This window comes from Opisthocomus hoazin, chromosome 27, assembly GCF_030867145.1.
Source record: "Opisthocomus hoazin isolate bOpiHoa1 chromosome 27, bOpiHoa1.hap1, whole genome shotgun sequence".
In the NCBI taxonomy this organism is placed as follows: domain Eukaryota; kingdom Metazoa; phylum Chordata; class Aves; order Opisthocomiformes; family Opisthocomidae; genus Opisthocomus; species Opisthocomus hoazin.
The window spans coordinates 4,975,445-4,998,537 of NC_134440.1; the positions used below are offsets into that span (position 1 = coordinate 4,975,445).

General features: G+C 68.6%; 1 protein-coding gene across 3 annotated transcripts; it reads left to right on the top strand.

The window, feature by feature from the left end:
- The first annotated feature begins 33 nt into the window (after positions 1-33).
- Positions 34-22,797, top strand: SEMA6B (semaphorin 6B). 3 transcript variants are annotated; one of them, XM_075444310.1, is made up of 18 exons: positions 10,548-10,797; positions 13,805-13,953; positions 14,732-14,861; positions 15,167-15,227; positions 15,319-15,381; positions 15,747-15,848; positions 16,034-16,124; positions 16,211-16,330; positions 16,434-16,522; positions 16,628-16,845; positions 16,961-17,092; positions 18,071-18,220; positions 19,358-19,552; positions 20,026-20,166; positions 20,437-20,514; positions 20,722-20,780; positions 20,881-21,080; positions 21,171-22,797. In XM_075444310.1, the coding sequence occupies exons 2-18, from the start codon at positions 13,839-13,841 to the stop codon at positions 21,858-21,860; spliced, it is 2,634 nt and encodes an 877-aa protein (XP_075300425.1). In that variant the 5' UTR covers positions 10,548-10,797; positions 13,805-13,838; the 3' UTR covers positions 21,861-22,797. The 3 variants fall into 3 exon arrangements, with proteins under 3 accessions (XP_075300423.1, XP_075300425.1, XP_075300422.1); XM_075444308.1 differs by lacking the exon at positions 10,548-10,797 and adding an exon at positions 34-108 and having other exon boundaries at positions 20,881-22,797; XM_075444307.1 differs by having other exon boundaries at positions 10,549-10,797; positions 20,881-22,797.
- Positions 22,798-23,093: the final 296 nt, after the last annotated feature.

Consider the following 23,093-nt stretch of genomic DNA (forward strand, 5'->3'; position numbering starts at 1 on the left):
CGCGGAGCGGAGCGGGGCCGGGCCGGGCCGTGCTGCCGGCGGGCGCAGGTGCCCCGGACCCCCCCCCCCCCCCATCCCGACCACCCCCCGCATCCCCGGGACAGCGAGGTAAGAGCGCGGCCGGTGCCCCCCTCCCGTCCCCCCCGGCGATGGGGTCCGGTCCCCCCCCCCCCGCCTCCTCCCGATTCACCCCCCTCCTCCTCATCGGTTGCCGCGGGGGGACTGCGGGGGGGGGATGGGAGGGAAAAGGGGGTGCCCCCCGCTTCCCCCCCCCCCGCTCTCCCCCCTCCCGCCGCCGCCGGTTGCTGCATTGGGAAGCGGCGCTTTTGTTAGCGGCTGCGGGCGGAACCTTGAAGGGTCACGGGCTGGAGGGGCCCCCCCCCGCGCCCCCCCGCACCCCCCCGGCACCCCCAGCCTGCACCCCTCGGCCCCCCCCCTCCCTGCACCCTGCGGCCCCCCCCTGCACCGCGCCCGCGCCCCCCCCACCCAGCACCTCCATCCTGCATCCCCATCCCCATCCCAGCACCCCGGGGGGGCCCCCCCGCGCCTCCAGCCCGCACCCCCAGCCCGCACCCCCGGCACCCCGCAGACCCTCCTCGCACCTTGATCCTGCACCCTCGTGCCCCCCCCAGCACCCTTGTCCCCCCCCCCAGCACCATGGCGTTAACCCCCCCAGCACCCTGTTCCCCCCCCCGCACCCCAATCCCTCACCCCACTGCCCAGCCCAGCACCCCGATCCCCTCCCCTCCCCGCCCCGCACCCTTGAGCCCCCCCCCTCATTCCCTCAATCCCGCACCCGGCCCCCCCCCCCCATCCCCTCCCACGCCCCCATCCCACCCATCAGCACCCCGGGCCGGTACTCCCGGCCCCCCCCCGCCCCAGCCCCGGGGCATGGTGATGTGCATGGGGGGCCGGGGCCCCCCCCCCCCCCCCAAACTGGGAGGATGGAGGTGGGGGGGTCCCTGCTTTATCGGGCTCGGTTTTGGCTCCGCCGCCGCTTTGGGAAGCAGCCAGGGCTTGTTGTTTCGGGGGGGGGGGGGAGCAGGAAAAGGGGGGGCTGGTGTGTGCCCCCCCCAGCCTCTGCTGGGCTGGGGGGGGCGGAGGGTCTGAAATGGGGGGTCCGGCCAATGCAGCCCCCGAAAAGGCAGAGGGGAGTGGCAAAGACTCAGCCTGGGGGGTGCTTGGCGATAGGGCCCCCCCTAAATAACCCTGCAGGGCTGGGGGGGTCAGAGCCCTCGCGAACTGGGGGGAGGGGGTGCCTGGCTCCGTCTCGCTGCGAGCCATAACTTGGTGGGGACAAGGGATGGGGGGGGACACCCGGCACAAGTGGGGCACCCTGTGTGTAGGGGGGGGGGCTGGCACCCCCCCCAGCGTCAGGGCAGGGCCAGGCAGCATCTGCGGGGCTGGGGGGGGCCCCCCATTTTGGGGCTCAGCACCATCGCGCCGTCTGCAGACTTGGCGGGGTGGGGGGGTAACCCTAAAATAACGCGGGGTGGGGGGTGCTGAGCCTGACCCGAATCCTGCCCTGTCCCCCCAGGACCCCCCCACGACCCCAGCCCCCCCCGGCCTGGCCTCCCTCACCCCCACATCACCCGGAGCAGTCGGGGTGCTGGGCCCCCCCTGAGCCCCCAGCTGGCCCCTGCAGCCCCCCATGGGGCGGGAGGGAATGGGGGGCTTTGAGGGGGGCCGTGAGCTGTGGGGGGTGCAGAGGGGATCCCCACCCCCCTCCACCCACCTTGGGGAGTGAGGAGGGGGTCCTGCCACCAGCAGCCCCCTCTCGGGGACACCCCCCTCTGCTTGTCCCCAGCGCCTGGGAGAGGTGGGGACGATGGTGGCATGTGTGGCACCACTGCCACCCCCCCCCCAGCTCCCCCGCACCCCCATCTCTTCGGTGCGGGTTGGCACCGGGGGGGCCCAAACGGGGCCAGATCCTGCTCCGGGGATGCACTCGGGGGGGGATGGCTGAGCCCCTCGTCCCGCTGAGATGGCCGTGGGGAAGGGGTGCATTGGTTTGGGGGGGGCCCCCTCTGCCCCCCTCCCCCGGCATTTTTAGCCACCATTTAGGGCCTGATCCGGTGACACCACAGAGCAGCTCGCGACTCCTCGTGGCCGGACGGTACAGGATGCAGCCCCGTGTCCCCCCCCTCCCCAAGCCATGGGGTGCTGCTGGCGGGTCCGCATCCCGCTGGGTGCTGGGGGCCCGATCCCGGCGGGCGATGCTCTCCCGGCCCCGCCGCGATGCCCCTTGCGCAGCGTCCCCGGGGTGACACGGGAATTGGGTCACTGCCGTCGCCGGGGCACGTGGCTGCGGTGGGGATGGGGGGGAAGGTTTTGTGCTTGGTGGGGGGGCTGGAGGTGGCCCCTGGGGTGAGGGTGGGGGGATTCAGGCTCTGAGGGTGCTGGGGGGAGCTCAGCCCGTGCTGCCGGTGTTTCGGCTGTGGGGAACACGGCTGTTCCCCCCCCGGGAGCCGCTTCCCGAGATGGTTTTGCCGCCGTTGCCAGAAACAAAGGGAAATGGCCAAATTCTACCCCTGGCCGCCGCAAAGCCACCGGCAAGCCGGTCCCCGCTGCCCGGTGACCGAGGTGGCCGTCCACGCGTGTACACGCGTGTGCGTGCGGCTGTGCCGCTCCCCGTGGCAGAGCTGTCCCCGGCTGCGAGGGGTCGCGGTGACCCCGGTGCTGTCCCCAACCCAGGGGGGGTTTCGGTGGCTTTGCAGCCCCCCCGAGCCCTGCCCGGAGCCCCGAGTCCCACGCGGGGTGGTGACACGCCGGGCTGGGTGTCACCGTCCCCCGGGCTGGGTGTCACTGTCCCCCTCACCCCCCGGCGTGGCGTCCCTTGCAGCTTGCTCTGCGCATGCCACGCGGTGGTTTGGCTCCCAGTTAAACCAGTGGCTCCTGGGAGGGCTCTTCCCTCGCCACCAGCTCTGCCACGCCGGCGCGGGGAGGGCTCGGCGCGGCCACGAGGCCCGTGCCGGCGCGATGCTCGCCGGGTGCCGGAGCTGGACGCAGATCCCTGCTGCAGTGCCGGACGCGGTTTGTATCCTGAGACAAGCTCGAATATTTTTAATTAAAGCTGCCAGTTTGGATGCGATTTAATTTTTCAGTGGGCTGAGCTGCGCCGGCCCGTCGGCGCATCTCCCGCGCCGCGGCCGCTCCAGCCATAGCCATTTCCCGGCGTTGCCTTGGGTGAGGTTTTCCCCCCAGGAGCGGACCCGCGGCTCTCCCCGTGCCAGCACCTCTGGCTCCACCGGGCGAGCGGGTTGCCGCCGGCCCCAGCGGGATGGCTTCACGGTGGTGCCGGTGCGGTGGCATCCGGCGTGCGTTCGGTGACATAAACAGTGGTAAAGAAAACCCAGAGCAAGCCCAGTTCCATCTGGGCTGTGCCGCTGCGCCCGCTTAACCCGTTTGTGCCCGATCGCCACCGGCATCGCCCCATCCCTGCCAGCATCACCCCATCCCTGCCAGCATCACCCCATCCCTGCCGGCATCGCCCATCTCTGCCAGCATCACCCCATCGCCACCGGTATCACCCCATCGCCGCCGGCATCGCGGGTGCTGCATCCTGGGGGGCTCTGGGGTCTCTTCTCCCCACCCCTCCATCCCCAGCGTGGTGCTGGAGGCGGCTGCCGGAGCGTGGTACCCCAAAGGATGCTGCCGTACCCCCGGCAGAGCCCAGCCCCACCACGGAGGGGGCCCGGTGGCATCGGGGACCCCCCGGCTCAGCCCAGGGGACCTTCGGGCTTCGGTTGCGTCCCCCGAAAGGGGTGAAGGAGGTTTCGATTCCCTTCGCGAAGGCGGGAGGGAGAGGAAGAGCGATCGTCTGGCGCGGAGGAGATCCCAGTGGGGCTGCCTTGTGCTAACAGGATTTTACTCCCTATTTAATTACAATTTTGTCAAATTAAAAAAAAAAAAAAAGGGGGGGGGAAGAAAAAGATCCCTCTTGTCTCTTTGTGCCGGTTCCCGGCAGCCGGTTAATTAAATGGTGGCTGGTGAAGCCTCCGGTCCCTGGAGGAGGTCCCAGGGGACCCCAGCCCCGGGGCTTGCCAGTCACACCTCGGTTCCAGTTCCTCCCAGTTCGGCGCTGGCGGCGAGGCCGGCTGCGGTGGCGGCAGCAGCGTGCCGACGCGCGGTGGCTAATCCCTGGCGCTTGCCCGTGTAATCCCGCCCGCCGGGATAATCTCATCAAACCCAGCAGCGCTGCGGCCGAGCTCGGTGCCGGGTTTGGTGCCGAATGGATCGGGGGGGGGGGGGGGACGGGGACAAACACGATGCGGTGGCACTGGGGGAGCAGTGGCTTCGGGCTGCGGATGCCCGTGGGGTGCTCGGGCATCAGATGGGGAAACTGAGGCACAGAGCGGGGGGCCAGCACGTGGCTTTGCAGCAGCTGAGAGCAGGACGGGGGGGTGGCAGCCACCCCCAGCACTGAAAACAACCCCGCGGCGCTGGGGGAGGGCGGGATGGGAAGAGGCACCGGCAGCAGCACCCACGTGCCCACCGGAGAGGCCGGATCTGGCCCCAGTTTGGGCGGTGGGCGCAGAACTGGGTTTGATTGTCAGCCCCATCCGTCACCTCCCGCCGTCGGGATAAAGTGCCGGGAAACGGGGAAGCGTTGGGGCGGCGATTTGGGGGGGGCTGGGAGCGGGGCACCCGTCCTCGCCCCGCGCTGCGTGGGGCCGCATCCTGCCCGGGCAGCAGGTAGGGAGCACGGGGCTGCAAATAACCCCGGCAGCTGCTCCGGCTCCGGCTGCGCCCTCTCCTTCGTGTCACCTTCCCCGCGCGAGCGGCGTGAGGTCAGCGCCGGGAATAGCCCGGGAGCACGGCCCGGGGCCCGATCCTGCTCGCCTGGGCTCGGGGCGGCTGTCCCGGGGGGTGCTCTGCCCCGCAGCACCCTGCTCACGCTCCACACGCGCACACGACAGCCCCGTGCACACGCGTGTGCGCACACGGCAGGCCTGTGCGCAGAGGCGTGCGTCCCCCCGCGTGTGCACAGACGCCCACACGCCTGCACACGCCTCACGTGCGTGGCAGCCTGGGCACAGACACCCGCACACGCGTGATGCCCCATGTGCAGACACCCGCACATGCGTGGCAGCCGGTGCACACACTGCCTGCACACGCGTGACACGTGGTGCACACGTACCTGCACACAGGTGACACCCAGTGCGCACACGCCAGCAATCCCACGCGTGTGACGTGTGCCCACACGCCTGCACACGTGTGCCAGCCGGTGCCCGTGCTGACACCTGCACACGCATGGCAGCCGGTGCACACGCACTCGGCACACACATGACGCCCGGCGCCCACGCCGACACGTGCACACCCGCAACACGTGGTGCACACCCACCCCAGCACGTCTGGCGGGGCCACCCGGGGACGGGGACCTTTGTCACCCGTCCTGCCGTGGGCTTTGCGGCGCCGGCGGCCGCGAGCGGGCGGTGGCGGTGAGGAGGGGGCTGGGGCCGTGCCGGCGCGGTGGGCGCCCGCGGCCGAGGGGGCTTTGCCGGCGCTGGCAGCACAAGGAGCTGTTTCGAGGGCAGCGGGGAAGCACCTGAGCTTCCGGCGAGGCGGCGAGCGCGGAGGCGGCAGCGCTGGGCGCGCGCCCGCAAACAATGGCCCTTTGTTCCCGGCCTGCGTCCCGGCCTGCGTCCCGCATCCCATCCCGCATCCTGCATCCCATCCCGCATCCCATCCCGCATCCCATCCAGCATCCCATCCTGCATCCCCTCCTGCATCCCGCATCCCATCCCGCATCCCATCCTGCATCCCATCCAGCATCCTGCATCCCATCCCGCATCCCATCCCACAGCCCGCATCCCATCCCGCATCCCATCCTGCATCCCATCCAGCATCCGGCATCCCATCCCGCATCCCATCCTGCATCCCAGCCTGCATCCCATCCAGCATTCTGCATCCCGGCCTGCTTCCCAACCAGCATCCCGCATCACATCCTGCATCCCATCCAGCACCCCGGATCCCATCCAGCATCCCGCATCCCAGCCTGCATCCTGCATCCCAGCCTGCATCCCACATCCCATCCCACATCCCATCCCGCATCCCAGCCTGCATCCCATCCAGCATTCTGCATCCTGGCCTGCTTCCCAACCAGCATCCCACATCCCATCCTGCATCCCATCCAGCATCCTGCCATCCTGTCCCGCTTCCCAGCCAGCATCCCACATCCCATTCCACATCCCATCCAGCATGCTGCATCTCAGCCCACATCCCGCACCCCATCCTGCATCTCATCCAGCATCGTGCATCCTGGCCGGCATCCCACATCCCGTCCTGCATCCCATCCAGCATCCTGCATCCCGGCCTGCTTCCCATCCAGCATCCCACATCCCGTCCTGCATCCCATCCAGCATCCTGCATCCCAGCCTGCTTCCCAACCAGCATCCCACATCACATCCTGCATCCCATCCAGCATCCCGGATCCCATCCAGAATCCTGCATCCTGGCCTGCATCCCACATCCCATCCTGCTTCCCATCCAGCATCCCGCATCCTGTCCTGCATCCCATCCAGCATCCCGCATCCCATCCAGCATCCTGCCATCCTGGCCTGCTTCCCAACCAGCATCCCACATCCCATCCTGCATCCCATCCAGCATCCCAGATCCCAGCCTGCATCCCGCATCCCACCCTGCATCCCCTCCCACAGCCCAGCAGTGCCAGCACCCAGCACCCGCGCTAGCCCAGCTCCAGTGCATCCCACAGCCCAGTCAGGGTTCGGGGTGCCCCCGTGCCGGGGTGCTGGTGGCTGGCAGCACTGTGGGGGGCTGGGTGTGTCCCCCCCCCCATGGCTCCCATCTGTCCCCGGCCATCACTGGAGCGGGACCCGGCAGCACGCGGGGCGGTCGTCACCGCCAACGCCTTTGAAGTTGGCATCTGCAGAACAGCGGGATGGAGCCGGGTGAGCCTGCAGCCTCGCCGCGAGGAGGAGGAGGAGGAGGAGGAGGAGGCCACCGGGCGAAGGCTGGGCTCACATGCCATGGCCCACGCCCTGACACCGGCACCCACTTCCCACCCACCCCGTCCCTCAGTGTCCCCAGGAGGTGGGTGGCTCAGAGGGAGGAGAAGGGGGTCCGCAGAGTGGATGCCCTGGGTGACAGCCCCAGGGCCGCCATCACCTAGAGGACAGCGCGGTGCTGGGGACAGGGACAGCGGGGACCCCGGGGGCTGCGACCCCCTGGCGCGCGCCCGCACCCCTCGCGGGTGACCGAGCGGGTGTTTCCTCTCCTTTAACCACGAAGAAGTGTTTGGGAGCGTGGAAATCGGAACCGGAGGCGCCGGCTCCCCGGCTTGGAGCAATTTTGAGCCCCATTTTCTCACCGGAGCAGAGCAGCTGAGCGCGGCCGGCGCGGGGGAGCCCGAAATGGAAAGAAACCCACCCAAACCAACCACTAAACTTTATGAAGGCTTTAAAAAATGAGCAGGGTGAGGGGTTGAGCACTCGCTCCCACCTCCCCGGCACCTCCTCCAGCTCCGCTGGCTCTCCCAGGCTGCTGGGATGGGGGGGTTGTTATTGTAGGGTTGCTTTCTCAGGGTTGGGGTTGTTTTGGAGCAGTGCGGGTGCCTACGGCAAGGTCCCGTCCGGTTCGTGATGGGGCTCCGTGCTCTGCTTCGTGGTGGTGGGGTTCCCTCCTGGAGCCGGGTGCAAGCACGGCGGTTTGTTATTGTAGGGTCTCCAGCTGGAGCGGAGTTTGGGTGCGCTGGTTTGTTATTGTAGGGTCTCCTGTGTGGGGCTGGGTTTGGCTGTTGGCGTTGAACCAGGAGCTGCGTGTCCCTCTGCCCGCTTGGGGACAGGGCACCTTGGGGACAGGGCATCCTGGGGACGAGGTTCTTGGGGCCCATGGGCTCCCTGGGGACATGGGCTCCATGGGGATGGGGCACCCTGAGGACATGGGCTCCATGGGGATGGTGACACCTGGGGACAGGGCTCCCTAGGGACGGGGTTCTTGGGGCCCATAGGCTCGCTGGGGATGGGGCACCCTGGGGACAGGGCTCCATGGGGTCAGGGCATCCTGGGGACAGGGCACGCTGGGGACATGGGCTCCATGGGGATGGGAGCACCCTGGGGATGGTGGCAACCTGGGGACAGGGCACCCTGAGAACATGGGCTCCATGGGGATGGTGGCAACCTGGGGACATGAGCTCTATGGGGATGGGGCTCCATGGGGATGGTGGCACCAGGGATGGGTCTCCTTGGCATCCTGGGGACATGGGCTGCATGGGGCTGGTGGCACCCAGGGGATGGTGGCACCCTGGGGACACGGCTCCCTGGGGACAGGGTTCTTGGGGCCATGGGCTCCCTGGGGACGGGGCACCTTGGGGCGCACAGGGGAGCTGAGGGGAAACTGAGGCACGAGGCCAGAGGCAGTGACTCAGAGCAGCCGGACCCGCTCCTGCCTGGGGACCTGTCTGCAGCCACCCACAGCCAGGGTGGCCCCGGGGCCATGTGGGTGCCGGAGCGGGGTGCTGGGGCGAGGTTTGGCAGTGCCGGGGGACCCGGGGAGGGTGCAGAGCCCCTGGGGTGACACAGGAGACTGGGGAGGACGAGGGGGGTGAGTGCCTTTGGGGACAACAGGGGATGTGTGGCTTTGGGGACAAGGGGGGCGGCTGTCGGAGGGATAGGGGGGACAAGGGGGGGATGCACCCCTTTGGGGGGGCAAGGTGGGTGTGCGTGGCTTTGGGGACAAGGGAATGAGTGCCGCTTGGGACAAGGGGGGTGGGAGTCTTGAGGGGGACAGGATGGTCACAGGGGGACGTGTGTCTGTGGGGACAAGTGCGCTGGGGGGACAGGGGACAAGGGCTGTGAACTGGGGTGGGACACAGGGCAGCTGTGTGCTTGGGGACAGGGGACAAGGGCTGGGGTGGGACAGCACCCCGGGGTGCCCCCCCCGCTGTCCCCTCCACGGGGTTTGTGTTGATGTGAAGCGTGACGCCTCTTCGATAGGAAACCAGCCTTAATATGCAGATGAGGATGTATTTAATATGCAAATCACCATGCGGCTCTGGCCGGCCACCAGCCCTGGCCTGGTGGAAGGGACGTGCTGGGGGCACCCAGCACCCATGGGTGTCACCCGGGGGGGGGGTCCGAGCTGTCAGCAGCACCCAGCGCCTCGTGTCACCCCTGGGCACCCGTGGTGGGTGACGAGCACGGGGACAAAGCCACCCAAAGCGTCCCCACCATCCCCAGAGCCCGTGTCGGGGGGGTTGTGCCTGGGGGTGTCCCGGGGGGGTCTGGACGCCTGGGTGCCCACCCCGGGGGGGGGTCATGGGCGCTGGGGAGTGGACAGGGGCTATAAACGGCAGCTGAAAGCGGAGCCGGTAACCGGAGCGGGAGGCCCGGGGGGGACATTTGAGCCGCTGGCGGGGCCGCGGAAGCGCCGAGGTAAATGGTGGGTGCTGTGTATGTGTCCCCCCCCCCGCCACACCGGTGGCCCCCGTCCCTGTCACCCGCATGGGGACCCCACCGATGCTGGGGTCGCCGCCATCCTCCAGCACCCCGCAGCTCTGGAGGTGCTGCCTGCAGCCCCCCCAGGAGGTGCTGCTTGCCGAGGGGGGGGGACACACATGCGGCGGGGGCCAGGGCCAGGTGGCCGGGGTGACATTTGCTCCGTCCCCGCCGTGGGGACAGCTGCTTCCTGGCTCTGCCATCTGAACCGGCCCCGGAACGGAAACCCGGGGGGGGCCGAGCCCCCCAGCCCCGGCGGCAGCAGCAGCTGGGTTGGGAGGGGGGGTCCCCACGGCCGAGCCCCCCAGCCCCGGCTGCTGCTGGTGACCCCCAAACCCCCCCCATGGCAAAGGGGGGTGCCCCCCAGTGTCACCCTGCCTGAGCAAGGGATGCTCTGGGGACCAGGAGCCGCATTTCGGGGGGTTGGTGGGCGAGGAGGGGGGGGGCATTTTCCTTAATGCTGCTTAGAAGGGCCTTATTAGCATATCTAATTGCGGATTGCTTATTGGCGCTGGGCGCTTTCGAAAGGAAATTACCCCCAACAGCAAATAAAATGGGGGGTGAGCCCGGTGAGGAGGGAAGGGGTCAGCTGAGATGGTGCCGTGCCCCCCCCGTACGGGGGGGTCGAATAGCATGCCCCTCGTCAGCTGCCTCCTAACGAACCCTGATTAATTAGGGGCTGGTGGCTGGTCGTGCTGGGCCCCCAAAAAGTTGTATTTTAAGGGATTTTAGGGCTGGCGTCCCGCCGACGTTCCTGGTGTGCCCCCCCCACCTTTCCCAGTGTGTCCCCCCCCTTCCCCAGTGCCCCCCCCTTTCCCTGTCCAGTGGGTTTCCAGCCTGCACGGGTGGAATCTGGGATCCCATGGGATCAGCTCCGGGTGCAGCGATGGCCGGTGAGGATGGGGGGGACACCGCGGTGCCACTGTCCCCACCGCCGCTTGGCAGCGGGGGTCTCACCGGGTGGTTTCGCTGTGGGAGGGGACACCGCGGTGCCACTCGGGGGGTCCCATGGGTGGCCCCCCCCCACGGGGTCCCCGGCTGCGGTGACAGCTGCCGGGGGGTGGCGGGGGGGGTGGTGGCTCCAGTTACGGTGACATCAGCCCTACCTTCCCACCTGGCGCGGGTGGGGGGTGCAGGCCCCCCTCCCCCGGGGGTCTCTGGGGGGGTTGTGTGACAGCTGAGCAGCTTTCGGGACGCCGGAGCCCCCAGCGCCATCAGGGCGTCCTGGGCTGGGGGGGGAGGGGGGACACCCACCCCCAGCTATGGGACCCCCCCTCCAAGCGGCGGGGACAGCGGTGGCCGTGCCGTAGGGCCAGCGGCAGAGGCGGCCGGCGGAGCTCAGGTGGGCAGAGCGGGGTGCTGGGGGGGGGGCACGACACGGGAACCATGCCCAGATGCCACGGGGAAGGGCTCCCATCCCTTGGGGGGGGGCTGGCAGCCCCCTCTTTGGGGTCACAGGGACCCCACTGCACTTGGGGATCGTGGCAGTGCGCCCTGGAAATTATGGCGGGGGGGGCGCAGCAAGACTGGGGGGCTGCTCCCTCTTCGTGCCCCATCACCCCTGTGCTGGGGGTCCGGGAGATGCTGCGGGTGGGGGGGGACACAGGGCGAGCACCTCCCCCCTCCCCAAAGCCTTGAGTGCAGGGGGTGAGGGCTGAGCGTGCTTCCAAATGGGGAAACTGAGGCACAGAGCTGGGGGCTGCAGCAGGGATGAGGTCAAGGGACATGACCGAGGCTGTTCAGCTGCTCAGTGTCGGGGACGCCCAGGCTGGAGGACCCCCCCCCCCACTCCGGACCACCCAGCGCATCCCCAGCACGGCCACCCACTGCCTCAGTTTCCCCGCAGCCACGCTGGGGCCGCGCGCGGTCACCGTCCCCTCTCGACCGCCACCGCCGTGAATGGGTCCCTGTTTGTCACCCGTCCCCCCGCCGTGCCCCTCTCCCCGCCGACCCCCTCCTCCTCCTCCTCCTCCTCCTCGCTGCCTTCGCCGCCCGCACAATCGCAGGCATTTATGGCGCCGGAGGCTCCGGTTACCCCGCGTCCGCTCGCTGGTCACCGCGCAGCCCGGGAGGGGGGGGGGACGGTGACACTGGACCCCTCGCTTGGGGTTACAGGCGCCCGAGGCTGCGACACGACCACCCCGCGCCCCGAATCCCACCCGGCGTGGGTGGATTCTCTGGTGGCTGATATATGGCTGAGCCTTGGGCCACTTTTCGGGGTCCCCCCTCCCTCCGGTGCCTGGGGACCCTGCGAGGACGCTTAAATTTGGTGATTTTTGGGTGCTGCTGGTGTGTGTGGGGGGACTTATGGCGTGGGGACATCATTACCCAAGTGGGACAGCTCGTTTGGGTAACAAGGCTGGGTGAGGAGCCCCCAGCACCCCTAAAGGAAAAGCTGGGGGGGGGGGAAGCCCCCTAATTCGGCTCCGGTGGTGAAAGCCTCTGAGGCTTTAATTCTAGCAATTAAATCGTTAATGGCTTTTATAAAACAGCTCAGGCACAAAAAAAATAGATTAAAAAATAGGAATTTTCAGGGGATGCGGCCCTTCCTGGCCGGGTATCCGCCATCGTGGGAATGAGGTTGGGTGTCCCTGGGCTCCGTGATTCCGTGGGGAGGGGGTTGGATATTGGATGTGACACAGTGGGGATGGAGATGGGTGTCCTTTGGGTCCCTGATTCCTTGGGGACGTTCTTGGATGTCCCCAGGGACCGTGACACCATGGGGATGGAGTTGGGTGTCCCTGGGCTCCATGACTGTGTGGGGACGAGGCTGGATGTCCTCAGGGACTGTGACACCATGGGGATGGAGTTGGGTGTCCTTTGGGTCCCTGGCACTGTGGGGACAGGGTTGGGAGTCCCCAGGGGCTGTGACACCGTGGGGATGGAGTTGGGTGTCCTTTGGGTCCCTGACTGTGGGGACATTGTTAGATGTCCCCAGGGGCTGTGACACTGTGGGGAAGGAGATGGGTGTCCTTTGGGTCCCTGACACTGTGGGGACAGGGTTGGGTGTCCCCCGGGACTGTGACACCATAGGGATGGGGTTGAGTGTCCCTGGGGTCCGTGACACCGTGGGGACATTGTTGGATGTCCCTGGCGGCTGTAACACCATGGGGATGGAATTAGGGATCCTTCGGGTCCATGGCACCGTTGGAACAGGACTGGGTGTCCCCAGGGACTGTGACACCATGGGGTTGGAGTTGGGTGTCCTTTGAGTCCGTGGCACCATAGGGACAGTAGCTGTCCTGGGGGACTGTGACGCTGTGGGGATGGGGCCAGTTGTCCCTGGGGGCTGTGACACCTTGGGGACATTGTTGGATGTCCCTGGGTCCTTGGCGCTGTGGGGACAGCCGGGTGTCCCTGGGGACTGTGACACCTTGGGGACATTGTTGGATGTCCCTGGGTCCTTGGCGCTGTGGGGACAGCCGGGTGTCCCTGGGGACTGTGACGCCGTGGGGATGGGGCCAGTTGTCCCTGGGGGCTGTGACACTGTGAGGACTGGGTCGGGTGTCCGCGGGGTCCGTGACGCTGTGGGATGGGGTCGGTTGTCCCCAGGGAGTGTGACAGCAGGGTCAGGTCCCACGGCGGCCGTGTCCCTCCCGGAGGCTGTGACACAGCAGGGTCAGGGTCAGATGTCCCCAGAGGCTGTGACACCGCAGAGGGGACCGGGCTGGGGACAGTGCCGGGTCTCACGAGGGGCTGGTGACACCGCAGAGGGGATGGGGACGAATCTCCCCGCTGACGCTGCCGGGCGTCCCGGCACCCTGACCCCCAGCCCCGCGCAATGTCACCCGTCCTCGCTGCCCGCGGGGGACGCGGCGGCGGGAGGGCGAGGGTTCGATCCCGCACGATCCCCGCTCTCACGGAATTGATAATCAATTAAATCCTTGCCTGGCTGCTAATTACCCAGCCTTGCCCCCGCCCCGCTGCCCCACGGGGATGGGTGGCAGGACGGTGACAGTGGCACAGGACGGTGGCGGTGAGCCACCAGTCAAGCCCCAGTTTGGGCCCAGTAGCCCCAGTGCGGAGCTGCGCAGGCGCTGGGGGCGGCTCGGCGGGGCGCGGGGGCCGCTTTTCCCAGCATATTTGAAATTCTTCAGCCGGGGAAGGACTCGCTTCCCCATCGCCAATCCCAGCCGCGTCCCGTGCCAGCCCCTCGCCGCTGGCACCGGCCCAGCACCGGCGCTTTGAGCCCCCCACCCACCCCTGAGACCCCCCCCGGACCCCAGCACCGGTGATGGGTTTGGGGTGCGGGTGCTGCAGGGTGGGGAGGTCAGTGGCGCACGATGGGGAGGGAACCCGGGCATCTGGGTGGGTGCTGCCCCCCCTCCCACCTCTCCCCGTGCCCGCAGGTGCGGTGGGTGCCCACCTGTGCCGGGGGACAGCATGGGGGCCCCCCCCCGCGTCCCCCTCGTCCTGCTGCTCCTGCTCGCGGCGGAGAGGACGGCCCGTGGCACCTTCCCCGAGGAGCCCGGCCCCATTGCCGTGGCCCCCGAGGACTGTGAGTACCCCCACAGGGGCGCAGGGTGGGGGTCAGGGTGCTGCGTCCATGGGCAAGGGGGGGACACGGCTCGGCATGGGGAGAGGATGGGATTTTGGGCGGCTTTGGGGTGAAGGCAGGATGGGGGCACCCATGGGCAGGGGTTTTGGGGTGAAGGTGGGGGGAGGCACCCATGGGAAGGCGTTTTGGGGTGAAGGCAGGACAGGGACATCCGTGGGAAGGGGTTTTGGGGTGCTTTGAGGTGAAGGCAGGTGGGGAGCACCCATGGGAAGGAGTTTTGGGGTGCTTTGAGGTGAAGACAGGAGGGGGACACCTGTGGAAAGGGATTTTGGGGTGAAGGCAGAAGGCGGGCACCCATGGGCAGAGGTTTTGGGGTGCTTCGAGGTGAAGGCAGGAGGGGGCACCCATGAGAAGGGGTTTTGGGGTGCTTTGGGGTGAAGGCAGGATGAGGACACCCATGGGAAGGGGTTTTGGGGTGAAGGTAGGAGGGGGGCACCCATGGGAAGGGGTTTTGGGGTGAAGGCAGGATGAGGACACCCATGGGAAGGCGTTTTGGGGTGCTTTGGGGTGAAGGCAGGACAGGGACTCCCATGGGAAGGAGTTTTGGGGTCCTTCGAGGTGAAGGTAGAAGAGGGACACCCATGGGAAGGGTTTTTGGGGTGAGGGCAGGTGGGGGGTACCCATGGGCAGGGCTGGGTGAGGGCGGTCGCCCAGGCTGGGGGCACCAGGGCGGGTGGGGGTGCCCCAGCAGCGTGTGACCCCCTCGTCCCCCCCCCAGACGTGAAGCACTACGCCGTCTTCGTGGGCCACGGCGCGAGCCGCCCGGCCGGCCCCGAGGGTGGGGGCACCCAGCGCCTCAACATCCAGCGCATCCTCAAGGTCAACCGGACCCTCTTCATCGGGGACAGGTCCGAACCGCGGCACCCCAAAACCTCCCGCCGCGCTGGGGGTGGGCACCCGACACCCACCCCACCCCATCGACTGCCCGGGGCACCCCAAAACCGGCCATGGGGCACCCCGGCAGGTTGGACGTCTCGAGGGGGGGCTCCAGCGGGGCCATCCCTGCCCCGGTGATGCTCATCGCCCACCCCAGCACCCCAAACCTTCCCAGGGGGGTGGCGGCGGATCCCGCACCCCACCAACATCCCTCACTGGGGGGGCACATGCCGGGGGTGCCCCGCAGGATGGTGACACCCGTGTCCCCCCTCCCCAGGGACCACGTCTACCGCGTCAGCCTGGAGCCCACCGGCGCCGGCGAGATGCGCTACCACCGGGTAAGTGCCGAGCCCCCGGGTGCCGGGGGGCTGCGGGGGGGCTGCGGCTTCTCCCCAGCCCCACGCTGGGTTTTCTGCCCCCCCCCCCCAGAAGCTGACGTGGCGCTCGAACCAGCACGACATCAGCATCTGCCGGATGAAGGGGAAACACGAGGTACGGGGAGGGGGGGGGTCCGCACACCGGGAGACCCCCTCCTGGGTGGGGACTGGGCACCCTCTGCGCCCCGGGTCACATGGACGAAGCCACCCCGTCCCCCCCGGTGTCACCCTCCCCGCTCCCCGCCAGTGGCTGTGTCTCCGTGATTTATTGGCCGCTTGGATAATTGGGTTGGTAATTAATTATTTCGGGCCAGCGTCTGCCAGCAAGCCAATTTCCAGGTTCCATCAATGCCATTTTTGGGGTGAAAACCCCCCCCCAAAGCAGCCCCTCGCAGCGATGGGGGCCCGGCTGGGAGCGCGCAGGGGTGGGGCGGGGGGCACGGGGTGCCGAGGGGTGACGGTCCCCTCTCGCCGGCGCAGGCAGAGTGCCGTAACTTCGTCAAGGTGCTGCTGGTGCGGAACGAGAGCCTCCTCTTCGTCTGCGGCACCAACGCCTTCAACCCCGTCTGCGCCAACTACAGCGTGAGTCACCCCCCCGCCGCCGGGACGGGGACGCCGGGGAACCCCCCGTGTCACCTGGGACCCCCCCCCCCGTGTCAGGCGGGACCCCCCGTGTCTCCCCAGCCGTGGCCAGGTGCCCGGCTCCGCGGGCGGGCGATGCTCCTGCCGGCGCGGCGTCGCTCACGGCCGCGTCTCGCCCGCTGCAGATGGACACGCTGGAACCCGTCGGGGACAACATCAGCGGCATGGCGCGGTGTCCCTACGACCCCAAGCACGCCAACGTGGCCCTCTTCACAGGTCAGCGGTGGCACCGCCGGCGCCGTGCCGGGTCCCTGCCCGCCGTTGCCGGCCCCGTGCCCGGCTGATGCTCCTCTCCCGCGCAGGGGGGATGCTCTTCACCGCCACGGTGACGGATTTCTTGGCCATCGATGCCGTCATCTACCGCAGCCTGGGGGACAGCCCGACCCTCCGCACCGTCAAGCACGACTCCAAATGGTTCAAAGGTGCCTCCTGTGGTGTGGTGCCCACCGTGTGGCACGCGGCGCCTGTCTCCATCCCCTTTGACACCGTCCTGGGACATCCCTGACCCCGCCACTGTCCCCGCAGAGCCCTACTTCGTGCACGCCGTGGAATGGAGGAGCCACGTCTACTTCTTCTTCCGGGAGATCGCCATGGAGTTCAACTACCTGGAGAAGGTGGGAGATGTCCCCACGGTGGCCTGAGACACCCGGGGTGGGCACAGGGACAAAGGGACGGTCCTCAGGGGTGGGTACCGGTGGTGATGGGTGTCCACCTCGTAGGTGGTGGTGTCCCGGGTGGCCCGGGTGTGCAAGAACGACATGGGGGGCTCGCAGCGGGTGCTGGAGAAGCAGTGGACCTCCTTCCTCAAGGCCCGGCTCAACTGCTCCGTGCCGGGCGACTCGCACTTCTACTTCAACGTCATCCAAGCCGTGACGGACATCCTGGAGCTGGACGGGCGCCCCGTGGTGCTGGCCGTCTTCTCCACACCTGCCAACAGGTCGGACCCTCTTGTTCCCCACTGAGACCCCCGGGCTGGGCTGGGACCCCTCCGTGCGCCGTGGGGGATGTGGGGGATGGGTTGAGGTGTTCACCCCATGCCCGCGTCCCCCCAGCATCCCCGGCTCGGCCGTCTGCGCCTTCGACATGACCCAAGTGGCCGCCGTCTTTGAGGGACGTTTCCGGGAGCAGAAGTCACCGGAATCCATCTGGACGCCCGTGCCCGAGGACATGGTGCCCAAGCCCCGGTGAGTGACACCCCACGGGGACAGGGATGGGGACAACCAGGCTGGGACTGGCAGGGTTGGGATGGGGACAGGGACAGCCAGGGCTGAGCGGGAAGAGCGATGGGAGTGGGCACAGGGATGGGGATGGTCAGGGCTGGGACCCGCAGGGAGGGTGGTAGAGATGGGGACAGGGACAGGGACTGGGACAGGGACAGGGCTGGCAAGAGCTGGTACTGGCAGGGACAGAGGTCGGGGTGGGGAAAAGGACAGGGCTGGGGACAGGGCCAGTCAGGGCTGCCACCAGCAGGCAGGGTAGTGGGGATGGGGACAGGAATGGTGACAGCCAGGGCCAGTGCCAGCTGGTCTGGGGACAGGGCTGGGGATGGGCAGGCTGGTCCCCGCAGGAAGGGGCGTGGGGATTGGGTTGGGGACACGGGTGGGGACAGGGACAGCCAGGGCTGGCACCCACAGGGAGAGCGATGGGAGAGGGCACAGCATCAGGGGTGGGGACAGGAATGGTCCAGGCTGGTACCTGCAAGGAGGGTGGTGGGAATGGGGATGGGGATGATGATGGGGACAGGGGTGATGGTGGGGACAGGGGTGATGGTGGGGACAGGGATGATGGGGGGACAGGGGTGATAATGGGGACATAGGGTCAGGGGTGGGGACAGGAATGATCTGGGCTGGTACCTGCAGGGAGGGTGGTGGGAATGGGAACGGGGATGATGGTGGGGACAGGGGTAATAATGGGGACAAGGGTGATTGTGGGGACAGGGATAATGGTGGGGACAGGGATGGGGACAGGGACAGGACTGGCAAGAGCTGGTACTGGCAGGGACGGTGGGGATGTGGACAGCGACAGGGCTGGGGACAGGGCCAGTCAGGGCTGCCACCAGCAGGCAGGGTGGTGGGGCTGGGGACAGGAACGGTGACAGCCAGGGCCAGTGCCGGCTGGGGACAGGGCCAGCGCGGGGACGCTGAGCGGTGCGGCGGGCGCAGGCCCGGGTGCTGCGCGTCCCCGGGGATGCGCTACAACTCCTCCAGCACCTTCCCCGACGAGATCCTCAACTTCGTCAAGACGCACCCGCTGATGGACGAGGCGGTGCCGTCCCTGGGCCACGCGCCCTGGATCCTCCGCACCATGAGCCGGTGAGCGCCGCGGCAGGGCCCGGACCGGGGGGGAGGGCTGGGGGGCTGCTGGGTACTGGTGGATACTGGTGGGTACTGGTGGATACTGGTGGGTACTGGTGGTGGCTGGTGGGTGCTGGCCGGAGCCTCTCACGCCGCCCTTGCACGTGCGTGACGGTGCTGGGAGAGCGCCGGGAGACCTGATAAATCTCATAAACTTTGCAGACGAGATTGTCTCGTCCTAATTAAATCTGCCTTAATTGCTGCTTGATGGGGAATTAATCAAGCGGCGCTTTCGGGCCGTAGCCTTCCGCCGGCAGGGCAGCCGGGGCGCACGCGGGGCAGGGGACGGGGACACAGGGCTGGGGACAGGGACCTGAGGCTGGGGACGGGGACAGGAAGCTGGGGATGGGGACACGAAGCTGGGGACAGGGACCTGGGGCTGGGGACGGGGACAGGAAGCTGGGGACGGACGTGTGGGGCTAGGGCTGGGAACACAAGGGTGGGGATGGGCATGTGGGGCTGGGGACAGGGATACAAAGCTGGGGACAGGGATGCAGGGCTGGGACAGGGACTTGGGGCTGGGGACAGGGATGCAGGGCTGGGGCTGGGAACATGAGGTTTGGGACAGGGACTCGGGACTGGGGACGGGCATCTGGGGCTGGGAACACGAGGCTGGGAACAGGGACATGGGGCTGGGAATGGGGACACGGGGCTGAAGCTGGGGACATGAGGCGGGGGGCAGGGACAGAAGGGTGGGGATGGGGACACAAGGCTGGGGCTGGGGACGTGGGGCTGGGGACCAGCCAGGATCCTGCCGAGGAACTGAGGGGATCTGGGCTGATTCCTCAGTGGGATCTGAGCTGGATCCCAGCTGGAATCTGGGTGGGATCCAGGCTGGGTCCAGGCAGGATGTGGGCAGGATCCTGCGTGGGATCTGGGATGGGTCTGGCTGGTTTCTGGGCCAGGTCCTGGCCCGGATCTGGGCTGGTTTCCATCTGGGATCTGCGTGGCCCCTCATGTTCCTGGGGGACTCCCTGCTCTGGGCCAGCTGCAGCCTGTCCATCCCCAGCCCCCCAGCCTTTCCTCAGTTTCCCCCTCCCCAGGGACAGGCTGGCTCCCACATGCCCCAATGCCTGCTCCGTTCACTCTACACAGGTACCAGCTCCGCAAGATCGTGGTGGACAACGCAGCGGGGCCATGGGGCAACCACACCGTGGTCTTCCTGGGCTCCAGCACGGGCACCGTCCTCAAGTTCCTCATCCAGCCCAACGCCAGCACCAGCCCCTCGCCCACCCCACCCGGCAGCCAGAGCGTCTTCCTGGAGGAGTTTGAGACCTACCACCCCGGGAGGTGGGTGCTGGGGTGCTGGGAGACGGGGCAGGGGTGGATGGATGCGTGGATGGATGGATGGATGGATGGATGGATGGATGGATGGATGGATGGATGAGTAGTTGGGTGGTGGGTAAGTGGTTGGATGGGTGAGTGGGTAGGTGGGTGGATGGGTGGGTGGATGAATGAGTGGTTGGACGGGAGGATGGTTGCATGGGTCAGCGGATGGATAGTTGGATGGGTGGGTGGGTGAATAAATGGTTGGATGGATGGTTGGGTGGTTGAATTGGTTGGATGAGTGGTTGAATGGGTGGATGGATGGAGGGATGGATGGAGGGATGGATGGAGGGATGGATGGAGGGATAGTTGGGTGAGTGAGTGGGACGGGGACAGGTGAGGTGCCCTTCTCTGGACCAGCCTGCGCTGGGGCCGGCTCCATGGAGGGCAGGTGGGCACCAGGACGGGGACCACACTGAGCTCTGCCCCGTCCCCAGGTGTGGCCGGGACACGGAGGACGAGCGGCGGCTCCTGGGGCTGGAGCTGGACAAGGCAGCAGGGTCCCTGCTGCTGGCCTTCCCCCCGTGCGTGGCCAGGGTGCCCGTGGCTCGCTGCCAGCAGCACTCGGGCTGCATGAAGTGAGTGCGCCGGTCTCAGCCCCTCCCCGGGGTGGGCAGGGCTCGCTGCGGGGGGGCCATGTGAGGAGCAGGGCAGGGGGGGTCACCTTCACATCCCAGGAATTTGCCCTGTGCCGGGATCTGGCTGCGAAGAGCTCGGCACGGCTGGGAACACAGCGGGGGGGAAACTGAGGCACGGTGTGGGTGCGGGGCCACGGTCCCTCGTGGGGGGTCTGGGGTGTTGTCCCCCCCCACGTCGGGGCTGATCCTGGCGTCTCTGCGCCCTGCCAGGAACTGCCTGGGGAGCCGGGACCCCTACTGCGGCTGGACACCCGAGGGCTCCTGCGTCTTCCTGGAGCCCAGCCCCAGGTAACGCTGCCGGGCCCGGCGGGGGGACGCTGGGGGACACGGGGTGGGGGGACAGCGGGGTCTCAGGGGCCCCCCGGAGAGCGTCGGGTCCGGCAACCCCCCTATGCTGAGACCCAGCAAACTCATTGCTTGCTGGAGCAAGCTGGGAGCCCTCTGCCAGGCTGGGGACCGGCTGACACCCCCCCCCCCCAATTTGTACCCCCCCAGGGTGGCCTTCGAGCAGGACATCGCCGGCGGCAGCACGTCCCACCTGGGCGAGTGCGAGGGTGAGCGCGGGGCGGGGACGGGGCTCGGGGACACGGCGGTGACACCGCCAGGTCCCCACCGCCGCCGTCCCCTGACGTCCCCCACCCCGCTGTCCCCCAGGGCTGGTGACGGAGAGCTTCGTGGACGAGCCGGACGGGTTGGTGTCGGTGAACCTGTTGGTGATCTCCTCGGTGGCCGCCTTCGTCATCGGCGCCGTCATCTCCGGCTTCAGCGTCTGCTGGTTCATCGGCCACCGGGACCGCAAGGAGCTGGCGCGCCGCAAGGACAAGGAGACCATCCTGGCGCACAGCGAGTCGGTGGTGAGCGTCAGCCGGCTGGGCGAGCGGCGGGCGCGCGGCGGGCAGCCCGGCGCCTTGCTGGCCCCGCTCATGCCCAACGGTTGGCCCAAGGAGCTGGCGAAGGTCACCCAACACGACCTGGACTCGGGGGTCCTGCCCACGCCGGAGCAGACCCCGTTACAGCAGAAACGCTGCCCCGGAGCCCTCCAAAACTGCACCTGGGAGCAGAGTCACAACATCATCAACGCCGCTTTGCGGGACCCCGGCGGGTCCGGCACGGCCGGTGCCGGGAGGCTGCACGCCGGCTCCGGCCGCTCGGCTCGCGGCATCCCGCTCTCCTGCCACGCCATCCTGGTGGACCAGGAGCTGGAGGCCGAACTCAGCGACTCCTCGGGTGACGGGCACTGGGGTCGGGACCCCCAGGAGGGTCCCCGCACCCGGCAGCACCCACCCTCTGGCGCCCGCCGCCCGCCCCGCAGCTCCTACGGTGACTTCGCCGGCACGCCGCGCCCCAGCCCCGATCGCCGACGGGTGGTTTCGGCACCCAGCGGGGAGGGGGGAGACTTTCCCGAGGGGCCACCCTGGCACCCCGAGCAGCTGAACTTCAATGCCAACAACGGCACGGGCCGCCCCGGCGCCCACCTCAAGAGGAACCACACGTTCAACAGCGGCGAGGTGCCGGCCAGCGGTTACGGGCGACGCGGGACAGCACCCCGGGCACCCGCGGGACCCCCGCGGGCGCTGACGGACCTCCACCATCTCCTGCGCTACGGCGTGGAGCGGACTCCCTCGGGGAAATAGGGTCCCACCGTGTGCGTCCCCCCCCACCCAGGGCACTCGTGGGGTCCCCCGGCTCCCTGGGGACAGGGAGGGGTGGCTGGGCAGGAGCTGCGCGCTTGGGGTGAGATGGTGCATGGGTGGGAGGGGGGGACAGACCCCCCTGGGTGCCCCCCGATGGGGTTTGGGGGTGTCCCTGGCTGGCGTGGGGCAGTGCCCCGCGCTCCGGCTGCTGTGCCCCGGGTCGCAGGGTGGGGAGGGGTCCGTCCATCCTGTCCCCTCCCCAGGTTGGACCCAGGGACCGCGGCACCCTGGGAGGGGGATCCCTGGGGGGCAGCAGGACGGACGCACGGACACGGGCACGGCCGAGGCAGAGCAGGGCTGTGCCCCCCACCCCGCAGCCCCCAGGGGGGGCCGGTGGGTGCTGGCAGCGCCCTGGGGACACCCGGCTGGGGGTGCCGGCGGGGTGCGTTGGTTGTGGTGATGGGACACGGTGAGCATTTGGGGGGTGGGGGGGACCCCCAAACGTGTGTGTTGTCTGGGGAGGGGGCACACAACCCCTCCCGGCCTGGGGGTCAACCCCTGCCCAGTGTCAGCTTGGGGGGGCGCAGGAGGGGGCTCATCCACCCCCCTCCTCCAGCCTTCCCCTCCTGGAAAGCACAGCCCGGGTGCGGGGGCACGGCTGGGGGGGGGGTCCCCACCGAACCCACTCTCTGCTGGCAAAGGGTGCCCTTTCGGTGCCCCCCCTGCCCGACTCCGGGGTGGCGGGTCCCCGGGGGGGGGTGACAGGTCCCCGGGAGGGGTGATGGCAGGTCCCTGGGGAGGTGGCAGGTCCCCAGGGAGGTGGCAGGCTGTAAATAGGGTGGGGGGTGGCGGGTGCCCCCCCCCCCCCCCCCGCGGCCATGCATGCGGCCGCCCGCGGTCTGTACCCCGCGGCCCCAATAAACGCCCGTTTACCGGAGGCGAGTCCCCCGCTGCCGCCTCGGCACCTTCTTACCCCCCCCACCCCACCCCAGGGACCCCCCGGCATTGGGGGGTGGCACTGGTCGGGGCTGGGGGGGGACCCCGAGTGTGCAAAGCCCCCCTGTGTGCACACCCCCCCCCACCCATGGGCACATGCACATCGTGCACCCCACCCACCCCCCCTTGCACCCACCCACGCTCACCGCCCTCCCACCCCCCCACTCCCACACCCCCTCACATGCAACCGGTTCCTCTGTGCCTCAGTTTCCCCCATGCCGCTGTGCAGCACCGTGG

Bases quoted from the DNA above. Each gene is read 5' to 3' on its own strand.
- SEMA6B (XM_075444308.1), top strand. From the start codon at position 13,839: ATGGGGGCCCCCCCCCGCGTCCCCCTCGTCCTGCTGCTCCTGCTCGCG. The intron at 19,553-20,025 runs GTGGGTGCTGGG...CCCCGTCCCCAG, and splicing joins GAGACCTACCACCCCGGGAG to GTGTGGCCGGGACACGGAGG. The intron at 20,781-20,880 runs GTGAGCGCGGGG...GCTGTCCCCCAG, and splicing joins CCACCTGGGCGAGTGCGAGG to GGCTGGTGACGGAGAGCTTC.